General features: G+C 42.2%; 1 protein-coding gene across 2 annotated transcripts in view; it reads left to right on the top strand.

Annotated features, from left to right (window-relative positions):
* The window catches only part of LOC139380295 (voltage-gated inwardly rectifying potassium channel KCNH7-like), a 49,963-nt gene extending 29,821 nt beyond the window's left edge, over nucleotides 1-20,142 (top strand). Inside the window, exons 8-17 of one of the 2 annotated variants that reach the window (XM_071122878.1) lie at nucleotides 5,044-5,443; nucleotides 5,579-5,778; nucleotides 6,816-7,068; nucleotides 12,567-12,772; nucleotides 14,727-14,823; nucleotides 14,974-15,198; nucleotides 16,081-16,134; nucleotides 16,590-16,746; nucleotides 18,161-18,344; nucleotides 18,551-20,142. In XM_071122878.1, the coding sequence (XP_070978979.1) occupies nucleotides 5,044-5,443; nucleotides 5,579-5,778; nucleotides 6,816-7,068; nucleotides 12,567-12,772; nucleotides 14,727-14,823; nucleotides 14,974-15,198; nucleotides 16,081-16,134; nucleotides 16,590-16,746; nucleotides 18,161-18,344; nucleotides 18,551-18,808 (2,034 nt within the window). In that variant the 3' untranslated portion in view covers nucleotides 18,809-20,142. The remainder of the gene's footprint in view (nucleotides 1-5,043; nucleotides 5,444-5,578; nucleotides 5,779-6,815; nucleotides 7,069-12,566; nucleotides 12,773-14,726; nucleotides 14,824-14,973; nucleotides 15,199-16,080; nucleotides 16,135-16,589; nucleotides 16,747-18,160; nucleotides 18,345-18,550) is intronic. The other variant, XM_071122879.1, reaches the window with a different exon arrangement.
* The last annotated feature ends 1,578 nt before the right edge of the window (nucleotides 20,143-21,720 follow it).

Genomic DNA, 21,720 nt, shown 5'->3' on the forward strand with positions numbered 1-21,720 from the left:
TAGCCCATGTCAGATAAATAAAATGTAGATTGGTAAGTTAGTCTAGCGGCCAAAAAGCTTTCAGTGTAAAAAACAGATGTATAGTCTGTAGAAAAGATAATGGACCAATATCATTTTAAATAATATAATCAGCTAGACAGTGAGTGGAACTGAAAATTCCAAAAACATTTTGGTATTAAGTTTCAGCAAAAGAACATGGCAAAATGCATAGAATTGGAGGAAATTATCAATGTTTTCAATTGTACCTGTTTCACATATTGCCCTGCAGCCATGTCTCACTGCAGCTTCAACTCTGAAATCTAAGGCCATTCAGCAAACATACTCCCTCAGCCACACCACAGGCTCAGCCACACATAGAGCACTAGTCAAACACTTGGACACACCTACTTATTCAATGGTTTTTATTTATTTAGACTATTTTCTACATCATAGAATAATAGTGAAGACATCAAAACTATGAAATAACACATATGGAATCATGTAGTAACCATAAATGTATTAATTATATTTTACATTCTTCAAAGTAGCCACCCTTTACCTTGATGACATTTTTGCACACTCTTGGCATTCTCTCAACCAGCTTCACCTGGAATGCTTTTCCAACAGTCTTGAAAGAGTTCCCGCATATGCTGAGCACTTGTTGGCTGCCTTTCCATCACTCTGTGTTTCAACTCATCCCTAACCATATCAATTGGGTTGAGGTCAGGTGATTGTGGAGGCCAGGTCATCTGATGCAGCACTCCATCACTCTCCTTCTTGGTCAAATAGCCCTTACACAGCCTGGAGATATGTTGGGTCAGTGTCCTGTTGAAAAACAAATGATAGTCACATTAAGTGCAAACCAGATAGGATGGCGTATCACTGCAGAATGCTGTGGAAGCCATGCTGGTTAAGTGTGCCTTGAATTCTAAATAAATCACAGACAGGGTCACCAGAAAAGCACCATCACACCTCCTCCTCCATGCGTCACGGTGGGAACCACACATGCGGAGATCATCCGTTCACCTACTCTGCTTCTAGCAAAGACACAGTGGTTGGAACCAAAAATCTTGAATTTGGACTCATTAGACCAAAGAACAGGTTTCCTTTGGTCTAATGTCCATTGCTCATATATCTTGGCCCAAGAAAATCTCTTCTTATTATTGGTATCCTTTAGTAATGGTTTCTTTGCAGCAAATCGACCAAGAAGGCCTAATTCACATTGTCTCCTCTGGACAGTTGATGTTGAGATGTCTGTTACTTGAACTCTGTGAAGCATTTATTTGGGCTGCAATTTCTGAGGCTGGTAACTCTAATGAACTTATCCTCTGCAGCAGAGGTAAGTCTGGGTCTTCCTTTCCTGTGGCGGTCCGCATGAGAGGCAGTTTCATCATAGCGCTTGATGGTTTTTGCGACAGCACTTGAAGAAATGTTCAAAGTTCTTGAAATTTTCCAGATTCACTGACCTTCACTGACCTTCACTGACCTTCATGTCTTAAAGTAATGATGGAATGTCGTTTCTCTTTGCTTATTTGAGCTGTTCTGAAAATATTATGGACTTCTGTATAACACCCATACCTTGTCACAACACAACTGATTGGCTCAAACGCATTAAGAAGAGAAGAAATTCCACAAACGAACATTTAACAAGGCATACCTGTTAATTGAAATGCATTACAGGTGACCTCATGAAGCTGGTTGAGAGAATGCCAAGAGTGTGCAAAGCTGTCATCAAGGCAAAGGGTGGCTACTTAGAAGAATCTCAAATATATTTTGATTTCTTTAACACTTTTTTGGTTTCTACATGGTTCTATACAGTTGAAGTCAGAAGTTTACATACACCTTAGCCAAATATATTTAAACTCAGTTTTTCATAATTCCTGACATTTAATCCTAGTAAAAATTCCCTGTCTTAGGTCAGTTAGGATCAATCAATCAATAAAATGTATTTATAACGCCCTTCTTACATCAGCTGATGTCAAAGTGCTATACAGAAACCCAGCCTAAAACACCAAACAGCAACAATGCAGGTGTAGGTGGCTAGAAAAAACTCCCTAGAAAGGCCAGAAACTAGGCAGAAACCTAGAGAGTAACCACGCTATGAGGGGTGGCCAGTCCTCTTCTGGCTGTGCCGGATGGAGATTATAACAGAACATGGCCAAGATGTACAAATGTTCATAGATGACCAGCAGGGTCAAATAATAATAATCACAGTGGTTGTTGAGGGTGCAACAGGTCAGCACCTCTGGAGTAAATGTCAGTTGGCTTTTCATAGCCGATCATTCAGAGTATCTCTACTGCTCCTGCTGTCTCTAAAGAGTTGAAAACAGCAGGTCTGGGACAGGTAGCACATCCGGTGAACAGGTCAGGGTTCCATAGCCACAGGCAGAACAGTTGAAACTGGAGCAGCAGCACGGCCAGGTGGACTGGGGACAGCAAGGAGTCATCAGGCCAGGTAGTACTGAGGCATGGTCCTAGGGCTCAGGTCCTCCGAGAAAGAAAGAAATAATTAGAGAGAGCATACTTAAATTCACACAGGACACCGGATAAGACAGGAGAAATATTCCAGATATAACAGACTGACCCTAGCCCCCCGACACATAAACTACTGCAGCATAAATACTGGAGGCTGCGACAGGAGGGGTCGGGAGACACTGTGGTCCTGTCCGACGATACCCCCGGACAGGGCCAAACAGGCAGGATATAACCCCACCCACTGTGCCAAACCACAGCCCCCACACCACTAGAGGGATATCTTCAACCAACAACTTACCATCCTGAGACAAGGCACAGTATAGACCACAAAGATCTCCGCCATGGCACAACCCAAGGGGGAGGCACCAACCCGAATCACCACCTTATTTTAAGAATGTAAAATGTCAGAACAATAGTAGAGAGAATTATTTATTTCAGCTTTTCTTTCTTTCATCACATTCCCAGTGGGTCAGAAGTTCAATTAGTATTTGGTAGCATTGCCTTTAAATTATTTAACTTGGGTCAAATGTTTTGGGTAGCCTTCTACAAGCTTCCCACAATAAGTTGGGTGAATTTTGGCCCATTCCTCCTGACAGAGCTGGTGTAACTGAGTCAAGTTTGTAGGCCTCCTTGCTCACACAAGCTTTTTCAGTTCTGCCCACAAATTTTCTATAGGATTGAGGTCAGGGCTTTGTGATGGCCACTGCAATACCTTGACTTTGTTATCCTTAAACCATTTTGCCACAAAGTTTGGTAGTATGCTTGGGGTCATTGTCCATTTGCGACCAAGCTTTAACTTCCTGACTGATGTCTTGAAATGTTGCTTTAATATATCCACATCATTTTCCTGCCTCATGATGCCATCAATTTTGAGAAGTGCACCAGTCCCTCCTGCAGCAAAGCACCCCCACAACATGATGCTGCCACCCCCGTGCTTCACGGTTGGGATGGTATTCTTCGACTTGCAGGCCTCCCCCATTTATTTCCAAACGTAACGATGGTCATTATGGCCCAACAGTTCTATTTTTGTTTCATCAGACCAGAGGACATTTCTCCAAAAAGTACAATCTTTGTTCCCATGTGCAGTTGAAAACCATAGTCTGGCTTTTTATGGCGGTTTTGGAGCAATGGCTTCTTCCTTGCTGAGCGGCCTTTCAAGCTATGTTGATATAGGACTCGTTTTACTGTGGATATAGATACTTTTGTACCTCTTTCCTCCAGCATCTTCACAAGGTCCTTTGCTGTTGTTCTTGGATTGATTTGCACTTTTCGCACCAAAGTTGGTTCATCTCTAGGAGACAGAACGCATCTCCTTCCTGAGCGGTATGATGGCTGCGTGGTCCCATGGTGTTCATACTTGCGTACTATTGTTTGTACAGATGAACGTGGTACATTCAGGCGTTTGGAAATTGCTCCCAAGGATGAACCAGATTTATGGAGGTCTCAAAAAAGAATCTGAGGTTTTGGCTGATTTTCTTTTGATTTTCCCATGTCAAGCCAATAGGCACTGAGTTTAAAGGTAGGCCATGAAATACATCCACAGGTACACCTCCAATTGACTCAAATTATGTCAATTAGCCTATCAGAAGCTTCTAAAGCTATGATTTTCTGGAATATTCCAAGCTGTTTAAAGGCACAGTCAACTTAGTGTATGTAGACTTCTGACCCACTGTAATTGTGATACAGTGAATTATAAGTGAAATAATCTGTCTCTAAACAATTGTTGGAAAATGTACTTGTGTCATGCACAAAGTAGATGTCCTAACCGACTTGCCAAAACTATAGTTTGTTAACAAGAAATGTGTGGAGTGGTTGAAAAACAAGTTTTAATGACTCCTGAGACAAGGCCGAGTATTTAAACTTCCGACTTCAACTGTATATTGTGTTATTTAATAGTTTCTGTTTTCACTATTATTATACAATGTAGAAAATAGTAAAAATAAAAACCCTTGAATGAGTAGGTGTGTCCACTCTTTTGACTGGTACTGTACATAAGAATCACTGTCAGTTTTATCCGTTAAAGAGCCTCTGAAATAACCAAACGCAGCTACTAGCCTCACTTTCCAGGGCCATATTATAATTGTCAGGTAAATAAATGATCTCCTTGGAGGTGACAATTGTAAAATGTTGCTAGAGCCATTGTTGATGAGACAGAGCGAGCAGCCACCTCCCTGGGACTCGTTCATTGTGTTACTTTCCTCCTGCCCAGACATCAATATAGCAGATTTTATCTGTGTGCTCTTTGTTTCACATTCCGTGTTAGTACGACATTGACCAGAGCCATTACATAGAAAGTCGGCAAGATTAAGAATCTTTTAATTGTACTGTTGAGAGGAGTCTAGAGAGAACTCACTACTAATGTTGATGAAGTGACGTTGACTCTTTTTTGGTCAAACATCTGTTGGTAATGGCTGAGCGCTGAAATATATTTCCAATGCACCTTTGTGATATCAAATACAGTAAATCACTACCAACTTTGCATAAAATGTATTATTCATATTTGGCAAGGAACATGTTTCACAACATCTGATCATGTCACTCTTATTACTGGAGACCTTGCTAATTATGCACCATCTCTTGTCTCTTTAGACCACCACTCTGATTGGCTTATTGAAGACAGCCCGACTTCTGCGATTGGTGCGTGTTGCCCGGAAACTGGACCGTTACTCTGAGTACGGAGCGGCTGTACTCATCCTACTCATGTGCATCTTTGCACTCATCGCTCACTGGCTAGCTTGCATATGGTACGCCATTGGCAATGTGGAGAAGCCTTACCTGGAGCACAACATTGGTTGGCTTGACAATCTTGGGGTATCCATTGGCAAGAGGTATAACTTCAGTGACCCTAACTCTGGGCCCTCCATCAAGGACAAATACGTCACAGCACTTTACTTCACTTTCAGCAGTCTAACCAGCGTGGGCTTTGGGAATGTCTCCCCAAATACCAACTCAGAAAAGATATTCTCTATCTGTGTCATGCTGATCGGCTGTGAGTCTGATACTTCCTATTTCCTTTTACTTAGCTGCTCGGAATGTTTAGAATGAACTAACATTCACAAGATTCATTGTGCTTATAGATAGCACAAAGGACTGGTGACTTTTACTTTTTCTGTGTGTTGTGCAGCCCTCATGTATGCCAGCATCTTCGGTAACGTGTCAGCTATCATCCAGCGGCTGTACTCGGGCACGGCCAGGTACCACACCCAGATGCTCCGGGTTCGAGAGTTCATCCGCTTCCACCAGATCCCCAACCCGCTAAAGCAGCGGCTGGAGGAGTATTTCCAACACTCCTGGACCTACACGAATGGCATCGACATGAACACGGTAAACAGAAAAACCTCCATTCATCACACCGACATAGTTCAATCCTCTTTCTTGCAATGTGATCCTCATGCAAAATGTTTTAAAAAAAACAACTTTTTTTCATTTCTGCTTTTCAAATGGAATAACATCTACGCTGGTAAGAGCAGGAGGTACATATGTGAAAGTATGAATTGTAACCATTTCCATGTTAAGCTTAATTGCTTTACATTTTTGTTTGGCTTTTAAATCATAATATTCTGCTCGCAAAATATATCATACTTGCCCATGTGTAGACAGTAGACAACCGTCAACACCATAATCCATCATCATCACTTTTCTATTCAGTTTTTGAGTGAGGTGTTTGAGTTTCCATACCATCTCCTGTGTAACAACAGCCCAACGCTGAGCTTCCACATGCATGCCAGATTACAATTACCCGAGTGCTTTGAGCTGAGGCCAAGGGCATATGTCACAGATTGGCTTTATTTGTGTCCCCATTAGCTTTTACAGAAGCAACAGCTACTCATCCTGGGGTCCACAAAAAAAAACACAAAACATGACAAGTAACAAAACACTGATAGACAAGGACAGTCACACAAGCACAACGATAGACAAAAAAAGAATAATTATACTAAAAGGTCTGCATGTGGATGCATGAGCTTGCTTGAAGGATACAGTAATGCTTTTTCCTTTTCAAGTACAGCATACTGTAGAAAAACTTCGGGACAACTTCCTGCATCTTTCATTGTGAAAAAGGTCCTAACTGCCTGTGTTTTATAGTATCTGAAACACTGTTGTGGGGAAACAGGGGAATAGTTTAGCCCAGAATAATTTGCATGAATTGAAGAGGTAAGTATATTCTGTTATTGTTTTTGTCACAACCGGTAGCCTATTTTAAATTCCAGGAGATAAAAACATATTGAAATACTAACCATTTGAGAAGGGTGATCATAACAATGACAACATACTGTACATGTGAAACACTGTTTCCTTACTCCTGAGGTGAACCTCTGGTGGTTGCGTTCTATAAGTGTTTAATTTTTCTACAAATACTCTAGGTGTTAAAAGGCTTCCCTGAGTGTCTGCAGGCAGATATCTGCCTCCACCTCAACCAGGCTCTGTTGGAGAGCTGTAAGGCCTTCCACGGAGCCACCAAGGGCTGCCTGAGAGCCCTGGCCATGCGCTTCCAGACCACCCACGCCCCCCCAGGGGACACCCTGGTCCACAGCGGAGACGTCCTCACCGCACTTTACTTCCTGTCTCGGGGCTCCATAGAGATCCTGAAAGATGACATTGTGGTAGCCATTCTGGGTAAATGCATGTGAACTATAGAAACTGGTGTTTTTTTCCTGGTCATGTGGTCAGGAGAAATGAAATGATATGCTATTATTAGGCAGGGCTCCAGACTGCGACCATTTAGTCGCATTTTACGACCCTTTGACTTGACTGTGTGAGTACAATTCTTAATTGGTTGCATTGATACGAGCTGCAAATTCTATCTGCTCACTCAAAATGTTCTGTTTTTTTAGATTTTTAACCGTTGAAGTGAGGAGGGCCTCAGCTTTCTGTATCACAACCGGCCGTGATTGGGAGTCCCGTAGGGCGGTGCACAATTGGTCCAGTGACGTCCAGGTTTGGCTGGTGTAGGCCGTCATTGTAAATAAGAATTTGTTCTGACTTACCTAGTTAAATAAAGGTTCAATAAAGAAATTACATTTTAAACAAAGCCGTTTCATTTAAGGACCAACAAATTGAAAGCTGTGCCATTTAGATGGCAAAATAGATTTTTGATGTACTGATTCTATGGCACGTTGTTTATGAACTGTTATGCAAGACAACGGCGGATTCAAAACTTAGCATTTTTCAATTTCAATTATTATACAAAACTCTTCCAACCAATAGAATGTTTTATATATATAGTTGAAGTCGGAAGTTTACATACACTTAGGTTGGAGTCATTAAAACTCGTTTTTCAACCATATCCACAAATTTCTTGTTAACAAACTATAGTTTTGGCAAGTCAGCTAGGACATCTACTTTGTGCATGACACAAGTAATTTTTCCAATAATTGTTTACAGACAGATTATTTCACTTCACTGTATCACAATTCCAGCTGTATACTACTCCCTTCACAGAACAGCGCAAACTGGCCCTCACCAGAACAGAAAGAGGAGTGGGAGGCCCAACTGAGCAGTCTGAGAGATGGCTTTTTCTTTGCAACTCTGCTTAGAAGGCCAGCATCCCAGAGTCGCCTCTTCACTGTTGACGTTGAGACTGGTGTTTTGCGGATACTATTTAATGAAGCTGCCAGCTGAGGACTTGTGAGGCGTTTTATTGCTTCTTCAATCAGGACAACAGTTTTCAGCTGTGCTAACATAATTGCAAAATTATTTTCTAATGATCAATTCATTTTTTGAAATTATCAACTTGGATTAGCTAACACAACGTGCCATTGGAACACAGGAGCGATGGTTGCTGATAATAGGTCTCTGTACGCCTATGTAGATATTCCATTAAAAATCAGCCGTTTCCAGCTACAATAGTCATTTACAACATTAACAATGTCTACACTGTATTTCTGATCAATTTGATGTTATTTTAATGGACCATGTATTTAGTTGCTTATATATATCAACAAAATACATGGGGATTGGACGTGATGCAGACAATTACATTGATGGAAGCTACAATCTATCTGCAATATTAAAGCTGATCTACCCGCTAAAATCTTAATTTATTAAATAAAGTTAACTTTTTTTTTTTTCTTTTTTTTTTACCCCTTTATCTCCCAAATTTCGTGGTATCTAATTGGTAGTTACAGTCTTGTCCCATCGCTGCAACTCCCTTATGGACTCGGGAGAGGCGAAGGTTGAGAGCCGTGCGTCCTCCGAAACACAACCCAGCCCAGCCAAGCCGCACTGCTTCTTGACACAATGTCCGCTTAGCCCGGAATCCAGCCACACCAACGTGTTGGAGGAAACACCGTACACCTGGCGACCGTGTCAGCGTGCATTGTCAGCGCGCCTGGTCCGCCACAGGAGCTGCTAGTGCGCGTTGGGACAAGAACGTCTCTGCCGGCCAAACCCTCCCCTAACCCGGACGGCGCTGGGCCAATTGTGCGCTGCCCCATGAGTCTCCCGATCGCGACCGGCTGCGACAGACTACTGCGCCACCCATTCAATTTACTGTTAGATTAATCAATTACACAGCTAACGAGGAGCATATTATATTCAGCGATCTAGTTAATGAGTTGGGTTTCCACTTCCTCGGATGGTGAATTTTCCCTAAATAATTAGCCTATGTGATGTGAGTACACAAAGAAAGATATAAGCAAATTAATCTATTGAACAAAGGAGTCAAATTCTGGAGCCCTATTTTGATATGGCAACAGTGGCCTAATTGTCATCCCCAAAATTCATGAAAATCACTGGTTGCTCATCAAAATAATGTAGCCATAGTGGAGGAAGGAAGCGAACCCACATCTCTGGTATGACAGGTAAACACCCTACACATCACGCCAATAGGGTCAACTCACTTGGTGGGAATTGTAAGGTGGCATACTGTATATAGCAAGAATCACTACACTGTCCCCTCCAAACAGGAAGGCAAGTAATCCTGCTTTGAATACTCAACCCCCTCACACGTACAGTCGGGGCTGTGCCTCCCTATGACTCATGCCCACCATTTCCCTTCTTACATCAATGCAGCAAAAGGTGGGTTCGGGAAAAGCAAACCCATGTCGCTGGCATGAAAGGCAAACGCCCTACGCATCGCACCGATTGGGTTAACCCACGAAGTGGGAATCGTAACGTGGCTCATATAGCGAGGATCAATACAATATCTTGAATTATGCATTCCTGCTGCTTGGACATGTTAGATCACAGGTGTCAAATGCATTTTATGGAGGGCCGAGTGTCTCCTGGTTTTTGTTATTTGCTTTCAATATGTGTTCAATTGAGACCTAGACAACTAGGTGAGGGGAGTTCCTAACTAATCAGTGAACTTGACTTGATCCATCAAGTACAACGGGGGGAGTGAAAACACGCAGCACATGGCCCTCCGTGGACCGAGTTTGACTCCTGTGTGTTAGATGAAACAACTTATTTCTTAAATCAAACTATTTAAGTATCACTGTGAATGATTTTATCATGGGCTGGTGCCACCAGGGGAATGGTTAGTTAGGAGCCCTGTTAGGGCCAGGGGTGGGGTTTTCTGGCCATGTGATCTGAGCAGGAAAAACTCCAGGCTCTATACATGCTGATTGGAAGACAGCTAATGCTGATTGCTAGCTTTTTAAAAGCATGTTTGCTGGATGGGTTGAATTGAATTATTGATTTGAATTATTCCGTCCTAGCCAGTGTAGGGTTTCGTGCTCATATGATATTTGGCAATGTGTAGAGCTAGATGTCAACTCAGGCAGAGATACACAGTGTCACCTCCCAGAGGAAAGATGGCTGGTTATTTAAACACCGATCCACTGCAGCAGACCTGCAGTGGGAGTTCTCTTGTCCAAATCTGACAACTGACTGCAACAATGTGTTCTGTCTGATCTACCTGGACTCGTAAGCGTGACCACCTGAATGTATTTCATACCAGCTGCCTTATCGTTATCCTCTTATTATTCTTAAACAATAATAGTGACTAGAGAAGTTACGTAAACCTCCATTCCGAAGGTCTTGTCTTGTTTTTTTTAAATTTGATTTGATTGAACCTTTTATTTTAACAGAGAAGACGAATTGAGACCTCGGTCTCTTTTACACATGCGCTCTGTATATGTAGGTACAGTGTTATTGCATTGGAGTTGTTCATCTGACAGAATGGAGGCTCTGACATTTATATTAAGTGGCTCCGCGTGAGACTGTTTGGCAACTTCAAAGAGCAAAGTGAAACAGCTGTCATTGCATAGCACCACTGCTCTTTTAATAGCTGCAAAAGGGAAGGGACACAACAGATGCATAGGAGAGGCATAAGAAACCAAACAAGGAGGAGATGTTATCTTCTGTTATCTGATTGTTAACAGTTCTTGGCAGTATTGTCTTATAGGTATAGTGTTTCACCTATATGCATTTGGCAGTGGCTGCCACTTAAAAGGAAAAATCAAATATTACAAATTTGTGATGGTAAAACGTTGGTGTTAATCTAACCGACTATAACCAGATATAAAGTATTTACAAAGCAATATCATTTAAAATCAGACCATCTTTGAGAACCGACAATCACCAAAATCAAAACTAAACAGTCGGGGAGAATCAAAATGTACAAAAATGTCATGGCATGTGGCCCCCATGGATTTTGTTATAATGTTTGAGTCACTCAGACAGCATAAGAACACAGGCATAAGCCAGGGCAAAATGTGTACAATTGGAAATTAGCTACCGTTGCTAAAAACAACATCTTATGGGGAAGCACTGAGGTAATATTGGTTAGTAGTTATTAAAATGGCCTACACATGAGAGTAGTAAGGAATTGTTTTCCATACAGTAATATCACACTTGAAACCCACTGACTACCAGGTTTTGCAGGCTAAGCCTAGATTAAATTGAGCATCTTCCATCACATGAAAGAGGTGACATAATAAGGTCAGAACCAGGCCAAAGCTGCTGTGTAACACAAAACCAATAATAGGAATTACACTGGAAGATGCATATCTCAAAGATCCGCATATTTGGAAACAATACATTGATATATCACAGCAACCTTCCAAAAGCCAAATGAAATGAATTCTGCCACTAGAGCATATCTGCCCAGGGAACACTTTTAAGAAAGTAAAACGGCAATGAGCCATAGGGAAATCAATTTGTATGCATAATGTATGCTTTTGAGAACCAAAACCCTCCAAAAATGACGATTGTTTGTATGCTAATATTCCATTGAAGACTATTGTTCCATTGTAACCCCGGTGCAAAGCCCTGGTGTGAGAGCTATGTGTAGGCTTTCATGTTGGAGGTGTCTGGTCCCTGCTGAGTTGGAACACTAAGGCTCGAGACCACTCCTCATAAGTCACTTAAAGCCACACAGCAGTCCAACCTATTGCATCTCATTCACACAAAATGCTGCACAGGGGTTGACATTTATTAAGAATTGACACCACTGAAAGGTCTCTTAAGATGCCCTTTAAGGCCAGGCACCACGCCCTAATAGGCCTAAATATTTTGGGGTTTAATTTTGTTATTAAGACACTCCAGGACCGGACTTACACATGTTACGACATATAGTCCCGTTTTTAACATTCTCTATGAAATGAGCTTTTTAAATGATACGTGATTCAATGTAAGGAGTTTTCAAATGATGGATGTATGTCCATTTAAAAGTGTTTACATTATGACATTTGGTGAAGGTAGAATGATACACTAACAAAAATGTACAACAGACGGTTGGACAGACAGAATAGGCACTCTACTTTTCGTATCCTCAAAAGGCAAACCCAGACAGAACGTCCTTCTCGTATACCAGTCCAATCCATTAGTCTACACACAGACAGACACAGAGCAATTCTCCTAATCTTCTGAGATTATATGACCATCCTTTATTCGCTGAGACTACAACCAGCTCTCCTAATGTCTGGTGTATTCTCCTGATAATTCTCTCAAAGAAGAACCTAACCTCATCTACAATCTCTCTCTCTCTCTCTCTCTCTCTCTCTCTCTCTCTCTCTCTCTCTCTCTCTCTCTCTCTCTCTCTCTCTCTCTCTCTCTCTCTCTCTCTCTCTCTCTCTCTCTCTCTCTCTCTCTCTCTCTCTCTCTCTCTCTCTCTCTCTCTCTCTCTCTCTCTCTCTCTCTCTCTCTCTCTCTCTCTCTCCACTCACCAGGAAAGAATGACATTTTTGGAGAAATGATCCATCTGTACGCCAAACCTGGAAAGTCCAATGCGGACGTCAGAGCCCTGAGTTACTGTGACCTGCATACCATACAGAGAGATGATCTCTTAGAGGTGCTTGACATGTACCCTGAGTTTGCCGATTTCTTCCTGACAAATCTGGAGCTGACGTTCAACCTCCGAGATGAGAATGGCAAGGTATATCGACGCTGAACTAAAACATAAACACGACATGCAACAATTTCAACGATTTTACTGAGTAACAGTTCATATAAGGAAATCAGTCAATTTAAATGAATTATTTAGGCCCTAATCTATGGATTTCAAATGACTGAGAACACAGATATGCATCTGTTGGTCACAGATACCTTAAACAAAGGTAGGAGCATGGATCAGAAAACCAGTAAGTACCTGGTGGGCCCACCATTTGCCTCATGCAGCGTGACATCTCCTTCGCAAAGAGTTGATCAGGCTGTTGATTGTGGCCTGTGGAATGTTGTCCAATTCCTCTTCAATGGCTGTATGAAGTCGCTGGATATTGGCGGGAACTGGAACACGCTGTCGATCCAGAGCATCCCAAACATGCTCAATGGGTGACAGGTCTGGTGTGTATGCAGGCCATGGAAGAACTGGGACATTTTCAGCTTCCAGGAACTGTGTACAGGCCGTGCATTATCATGCTGAAACATGAGGTGATGGTGGTGGATGAATGGCACAACAAGGGGCCTCAGGATCTCGTCACGGTATCTCTGTGCATTCTAATTGCCATCAATAAAATGCAATTGTGTTAGTTGTCCGTAGTTTATGTCTGCCCATACCATAATCCCACCGCCAACATGGGGCACCCTGTTCCCAACGTTTACATCAGCAAAACGCTCGCCCACACGACACCATACACATTGTCTGCCATCTGCCCGGTAGAGTTGAAACCGGGATTCATCCATGAAGAGCACACTTCTCCAGCGTGCCAGTGGCCATTGAAAGTGAACATTTTCCCATTGAAGCCAGTTACGACGCCAAACTGCAGTCAGGTCAAGACCCTGATGAGGACAATGAGCCCTCAGATGAGCTTCCCTGAGATGGTTTCTGTGCAGAAATTCTCAGTTTGTGCAAAAACCCACAGTTTCATCAGCTGTCCGGGTGGCTCTGCAGGTGAAGAAGCCGGATGTGGAAGTCCTGGCCTGGCGTGGTTACACTTGGTCTGCAGTTGTGAGGCATGCTGGATGTACTGCCAAATTCTCTAAAACAATGTTGAGGCAGCTTATGCTAGAGAAATAAACATACAATTATCTGGCACCAGCAGGGGTGGACATTCCTGCAGTCAGCATGCCAATTGCACGCTCCTTCAAAACTTGAGACGACATTGCAGGCAGCTTAACTCGCCAATTGCATGCTCTCTCAAAACTTCAGACATCTGTTGCATTGTGTTGTGTGAGAAAACTGCACATTTTAGAGTGGCTTTTTATTGGGACACCTGTGTAATGATCATACTGTTTAATTAATCAGCTTCCTGATATGCCACATCTGTTAGGTGGATGTGGTGGATGTGGGTGAAAGGCTCGCTAAGAGGGATGAAAACTAATTTGTGCAAAAATTTTGAGAGAAATAAGCTTTTTGTGCATATGGAAAATCATTTTATTTCAGCTCATGAAACATGGGACCAACACTTTGCATGTTGCGCTTATGTTTTTGTACGTCAGATGGTGCACATGGTCATAACACTAGCCTGTTGGGTCCTCTGTCGAAACTGTATGGTCAATAAACGTACAGTATTCGGTAGCATATTCTGACAATGAAATAGGCCTGACTATAACAAAAAAATATTTACCATATGAGATGGTGTTAAACAAAAACATGATATAATCTATAATAATATTTTAAAAGCCCACTCCCTGTATTCTTAGGTATTTCTTAACTATATGTTCGGAAAGGTCATTGCATAACGATGACAATTATGCGTTATGACGTTATGTTAATGTATATGTTGAGGGTATGTGACTACATTGACATAACTTTGTATTCATTTACTATGCTCACGGCCATGGCTATTAAATAGAGATGTTACATTGTGGCTTTAATTAGATGTTGCTGGGGCAAATGATGTCATGTTTGTTTGTATGATATTACATTAGCGATGTTCCCATCGTTGCAGGCCGCGTATTCTCACGCTAGTGACTCAGATCCAGAGGAAGACGTTAAGAGCACAAAGATCACAAGAAGGATCTCCTTCACACCGCATCCAACTAAAGGCGAGTTCTGTATCCACACTTTGCACGAGCACTTCCTCTTGTCATTTTTCACTGAGCAGCTCTCTCAGTCCCAGAGGAGTTCAGTGCTTTCTCTCTGTAATATTAGAGCACGGTGTGTTCCACTGCCTCGTCTTGATTACAATTCCACAGGGGGAAGCAACAAGGAAACAGAAAATGACTCCGGGAGGGAGAGGGAGTCCTACTTGTGCCTAAAGAGAACTTCAGTTGACCTGAAACAGTCAGGGAAGGAGGAGCAGATGTCCATGGGCTCGGCCATCCAGGGGTGTCCCTCGGTGGAAGACCTTGCACTGGGGCTCGACTCCAATCCCCCTGGGGACATCATGGAGAGAACTCCCTCTTTTGACGATAACATTGGTGAGCAGCAATGCAATCGTAACCCTTTCTGTGCTCACACAGTAACACCCAAGTCTATTGTTGGAGCACGGGAACTAAATGTCCCCGCATGAATCGTCAGATTTTTCTACTCATACTACTTTCTAGAATGATCTACAGTTCATTAGCGGCTTTCAAATGAGCTGTGCGGTACGGCCTGTACGGTCCCTTTGCCACGTGCTGTTAAGGTCAATGATTGGGCCCCTGAGTTCTAAAAGGGATGACTTCATATCAGTTGGGAGATGGCCACCGCTGTAAAACATCCCTTTTAAGAGGATCATAGAACCTCATCCACTTATCCCCCCCATCAGTGTCTTGTCACAGGCATACTGTTAAGATAGGCCTCCGATGTGGTCATTGCCTCGGCTACATGTCGACGAAAAGTACCACGTTACCGTACGGCCAAAAACGCCCCACGATGTCAAGTGGGTGGGTCTAAGACAGAGTATCCAGAAACAGTGAGGCAGTAAATGCACCTGTGTAGGAGGCTAAGAGCGAAGACACAAAGACAATATAGGCCTATCAATCAAATCCCACCCCACTGTAAATCCCTGAGTATAGCCATGTGCGTGGAGCTGAAATGTGTACCAAAACGAGTCTCAGTGGAGCAGTTTCTTTCACCAGCTTAAGTCACAGGCATCCTGCACTGCTTTCGCACAGATGCTCGCCCTCCAAATGTGCACGGTACGTCCTAGTTAGTTCTCACCCCGGAAGGTGAATACCTTATAAACATTAGGCCATTCATAGAACAATGTGAGCCAATTGGAATAGTCATCATTGCGAATTCTATGTATGACTTAGTCAGTGACACACGGTTCTGTGTGTTGTAAAGGCACGTGGGTAACATTGATTTTTCTCCATCAGAGCATGGAAATCAATTGCTGTTCTCCTACAGACAGTCATCTACAGTCACCTCAGGTAATGCTGTAGGCCTATTTCTTACAATAGAGACCACAGAAAAAGGAGTGTGTATTTCAGTCTGGGCATCCCAAAGGCTCCTGTTACAACAGATAAACGTGATTAAAGTTCCTTATCAGCCTGTCAGTTGTTTCAAATCATTAAAAAAAGGCTGCTCTTACCCACACCAGCATTAATCAGTGTATACAGCACGTATTAGCAGTGTGTTTAGCAGAGATAACACCAGAGTTAGCCCGAATGTCCCACCACGGCATAGAAACCCATTGTCTCCTGAAACACTAGCTAGGCTAATAAATTACAAACACAAGGAACAACACACAGAAGCTTTTCACCCAAAGATGAATAGAATAGTGTTGTTCTATTTTCAATGGTTGGATGGTTTAGTGATTACCAGGCACCTGTGCTCTGACCCACATGTGAGCTTATAAAGAATGTGTGTTTCCCTCCCTTGCCAGATCTGTGCAATGACAAATGGGTCTGCGAGAAGCCCCGAGACTACCTGGATGAGTCAGCACAATTGCAGGACCTGAGGGGCGAGGATGGCGATGCCAGTGAAATCACATACGGAGAGGTGGAGCAACGCTTAGATCAGCTCGAAGAGCACTTGAACAGGTAGGCCTACTGTACTGCACTCCGTTGGCCATCTCTGACATCTACAATGTAATGTCAAACATTCATGAACATCTAACTTCACTCCAGCTATAAAGACCAATAAAAAGATGTGAGAGCCAGAAGGGAGGCAAAAATGACAATACATATCTTGAAAACTTGATTGTTGACATGCAAAACATATTGGGGCTGTATCAACAGTGGACTAATGAAACAAATACCAAAATATAGTTTGAGTATCATTTTCCTATAAGTATTTTGTGCACTAGTAGACCGCATTTTCTACTAGCCTGGTCTGAAAAGTACTAGCCTGGTCTGAAAAGTACTACCCTGGTCTGAAAAGTACTAGCCTCGGGCTAGCGAGCTAGCTTAATTTCCATCCAAGTCAACATTACATGTAAATGGACTACTTGTTCCATGTGCATTAATACAGTACATTTGAACCCCCTTTATTTCCTGAGGCAGACAAACAGGTTGAGTGGAGAGATAACACACCTGCAGCCAGCAGGCTGCCAAGAGTAGACAGTCGAACAGCAGGTGGTACAGTATTTTTAGCAGGAATTATCACAGAATAGGAGACAACGCATTGGAGGGCTCCTGCATCCGGGTGGACCATTTTTCTGTCTCCAAAAAGACTCACATTATACAGTGCACTCTTTCTGACCCTGGGTTTTACCCAACCATTAGCAGCTACCGTTTGTGTGGTTTTAGCAACATGTCTCCACCATTTAGGCTCTATTTCAGCGGTAGCCTAATGACCATCGTTCTAAGGGGGGAGCAGCGCTGAAATAATTGCCAATTGCTGGTCTCCTCAACACAGCCATTATATTACACTAAACGAAACAAGGTTGTCTGTTATTTGAATGGCAGAGAATCCGTCTTCCCGTATGTGTCAAGAGTGACGGCCTGCTGAACAAATGATGAAGGCATTTTACTAAGCATGTGCATAATGGCACTATTTCTGATTGACGGATGGCTGCTATGGGCAATTAAAGTGATTAATCAGCATTACCACCGATAATGCTCTATATATAGCAGCAGGGGGATATGCATCCATTATGACTACCGGTAATGTGTGAATGTGAGTTAGCCAGGCATTGTTACCCCACCCTTACTGAATATTAATTATGACTCCTAGAGAGAGAATCGGTAGGACTATTAGACATAGAGAGCCGATAGAACATGTTCCCAATCCTTTTGATTGAATTGACAACCATGACGATCCAGTAGTGTCAACATAGATCACAAGCGCCCCCTAGTGCTAGAATTTGACACATACAACAACTGTACAATAAAAACAAAACAACGATAGCCTAGAGGCAGTATGGTTATTGATTGGTGTTGAACTTGTCTTCCATTAGCCTCCAGTCCCTATAACCAAGAGTAGCCGTTAATTTTCTGCATTCTGTGTTTGCAGGCTGGAGTCCCAGATGACATCAGATATTCAGACCATCCTGCAGCTCCTGCAGAGGCAGTCCACACTGGGACCTCCTGCCTACAGCACTGTGACTGCTAGTCCAGACTATCAAAGGCCAGCTGTTATGGTCCAGCCAATCGCTGCTTTGACCAGCAGCCATTGCTTCAGCCATTCATCATCACAAGTACGTACTGAACTGTTGATTTCCACAGAACAAACAGACAATGGAAATCAAGGACTCAGACTTTTTAAACACGGAATGGATATCATTTTTGAAAAGTGATGACCAGCTCCAAGGATTCTGAGGCACTTTCTAATGGTCAAAGCACACACTTACGATGAAATGTGTGTGTGTGTGTGTGTTTGCTGTTATTTATTTTACATTATCAGAGTCCTGAACTCAACTTGGAGAGGAGTCATCAGGAATCCAAAGACTCGCTGTCAGGCTTGGCTTACATGGATGATTCACCCATAGAGGACAGCCTTACAGTACTGCTTGTACAAAGAAACACACAGAACAAACATGCAGGGCATCAGCATTCCAAATCTCTCTTTCTTCCTATTGAGGACTCCTCTCCACTGTCAGACTCATCTCCCAACACAGGACTCCATAGGCCAGTCTCAGACCCAGGACCTCCAAGGCCATAGAGCAAGATCTCTTATTTTCATTTTGCCTGTCTTCTCTGAAGTGTGACTCAGGGTTTCAATTCTCTCTTAATTGCATTGCAATATGTGAAGTATCTTGTAGTTTTCCTCCTGAAATGATTTGCATGACAGATTGTTTTCGTTGCATGGTAGCTTTGATTCAGACCTCTGACAGGCAAGTGTGATGTTGGTAGGTTTACAAGGTAGTACATTTATTTTCACCATGGTACGTTTCTTTTCTTTTTTTCCACGGCTTATTTGAACCACAAGTAGCTGTATGATAAAGGCATTGTCCATATACTTCAGACTTTGTTTTAGATTGCAGTTTATTTTACTAAATGATTATGCATACACAGTATTACATGTAGCACATGGAGCTAATGTTAGCTTATCAATAGGCCCAGGAAATATAGATGGTGTATTGTGCCTATAACTGAATCCAAAAATCAAATCAGTAGCTTTATGTAGCCTCACTCTGCTCATTCTCAACATAAACTCAATCACATTGTTTTCCAATGTATTCTGCTCTCATAGTAACATGAATACGATCTTATAAGGAAAGACATGTACAAATATGTAAATGTATTTGTATTTATTAAGGAATACATAAAAGGATGGGGTGCAATTGAAATGTTAGTGGTAGCGTACGTTTGTCCTGAAGCTATGGGAGCAATAAAATGAAACTGAAGCATTTACTTTTGAAGAACTTCCAATTGGTTGACCTTTTTACTAAAGATTTGGTCCACCATATCTGTTCGTGGGGGAAATGTATTTTGCACTAAAAGCTGCTTGAATATTCAGCAATGCAATTATTTTGTGCATGCATTTACAATCCATGTTCAATGGTGTACTGTAGTATTTACAGCAGGGGATAACAAATGCCCTTGCTCTCTCTTCAATATAAATGAATGAAGACAAGACAGTATACTTGCATGTCCTAAGCACTAAAACGTTCAAGCGATGGAAGGATTTAGGTTCCATGATTACTGTATTATAATTATAGAATGAGTGTGTCACATTAAGTCAATTTCCAAACAAGGACACGTATAACAAAGTAGCAGACAGTAAACGTATAATCACAATAGTCCAACTAATTAATGTTTATTTTTACATTTCCTGAAATGAGTAGCCTAGGTATTGCATGGAAAGTAAATGCGTGGTAAAGTCCTTAGTAATCTTTTGCATAAATTTGGCCTGATTCACACAAACTAGGGGGATAAAGAAACAATTAGTTGGTCTATTTTTTAAATTATGTTTTTGATGCATTTTCAACATGTCTTGCTTTTTACACTCCACTACAAATAATTGGAATGTTTCTGCGCAGAAGTGATTACAGACACAATGTAAAGAGTACAATTGATTTAGCTAATTACCTTGCCTATTTCAAGAAATAAAAAGTATATTTAATACAATGTCAAGTGTACCAAGTATTTTATATTATCATTTTTTCATGGATGGTCATCATCAATGCACATCAACCATCCTGTGTAAAGCATTAACTCTTCATATTGATGGCGCTAATGCACAGGAATTCAGAACATAATGCAATGTTTTTCAAGGAACTCACAGGTAGGCCCTATTTGGCAAAACAACAAAAGGCCTGCAACATAAAAGCCATGGAACTGTTTATTGGCCTGGACAGATGTTTTAACACAGTCAGTGGTTTGGAGACTGAAGTCGCTCAGTGCACTTCAGAGGTTTAAAATCAAAAGGACCAAGATATCAAACGTTTAGGATATTTTCAGAAGACAGGTAAAAACAAACCGAATGATAAAGGTTTAAAATGCTAAAAACTTGTCTACCAAAGATGGAGAGCATTCATACCTTCCTCTTCAAACACATTATTCCCCAGTCTGAACTTCAAAGCTCCAGGAGTTCAAACAATCAAGAACAGGTGTATGGCTAATCAACTAAAAATACCTGCAAAATTATTCTTCTTCGTGTGAATTTCCGTCAGACTAGACGTTTTTTGGCGAATTGCTGCCTTTCTCAGTTCGGAATGTACATTCCACATTGTGACAAAACAAAAAAGAAAAAGAACGGGAAGAAGAAAAAAAATTGTGCCACACATAACCCTGCAACTATAAAACCAAAACTGCTAAACACCTCCCTTATCCCACTACTTTGACCTAACCGTTCCTTCTCCTGGCCACCAGCCTGGGGGGACGGGACTCCTTCCTTCAACATCTCCTGTAACTCTTCTGGCTTAAAATCTTTCTCTCCCAATAACTTTTCTGCTGCTGCTACTACTTTTAGCTTCTGTGACTTCCTTTCCACACTTTGCAGTACAGTTAATTACCATAGCAATGAATGCCAAGAAACCAACCTTGATAAAACACAAACTGTTCGGGTCAGTCAGTCCTGGCCTACTACTTAGTGGTATCCTCTCATGATCCCTCACCCTTTGCCCATCATCCTCTACTTCCTCACTGCCTCAGCATATGACACTTTCTGCCCTTCTCAAACCCTGGCAACCTCAACCTGTCTCACTCACACAGGACATTTCTGATCCCCAGCAACATGGGCTCCTCCCACAATTGAAACACTACTTTTTCCTCCAAAACTACACACTCCTTTGTCCGATGCCCTCCTGCACACTTCTCACACCTCAGCATCTTCATCCTACACACTGCTGCTACATGACCATAGCCTTGGCACCTGAAACATCGTAGTGGATTTGGAACAAATGCTCTCAATGGTTAATCCATATATCATAGCATGACTTTATCAGGCACTCAATATCAAAACTCTAAAGGATAGACGTGGTCTCCTCGGTGTCGCGCTCTCCACCAGGTCTGCGTCTCACCAAACTGCATGCATCACAGACTCCATGGATCCTCAACTTCAGTTGATCCATCTTCACACTCAAAGTCACCGCGGAAATCATTCATTTCAGTGGTACTCTGCTCCTGAGA

This window comes from Oncorhynchus clarkii, chromosome 22, assembly GCF_045791955.1.
Source record: "Oncorhynchus clarkii lewisi isolate Uvic-CL-2024 chromosome 22, UVic_Ocla_1.0, whole genome shotgun sequence".
NCBI lineage: Eukaryota > Metazoa > Chordata > Actinopteri > Salmoniformes > Salmonidae > Oncorhynchus > Oncorhynchus clarkii.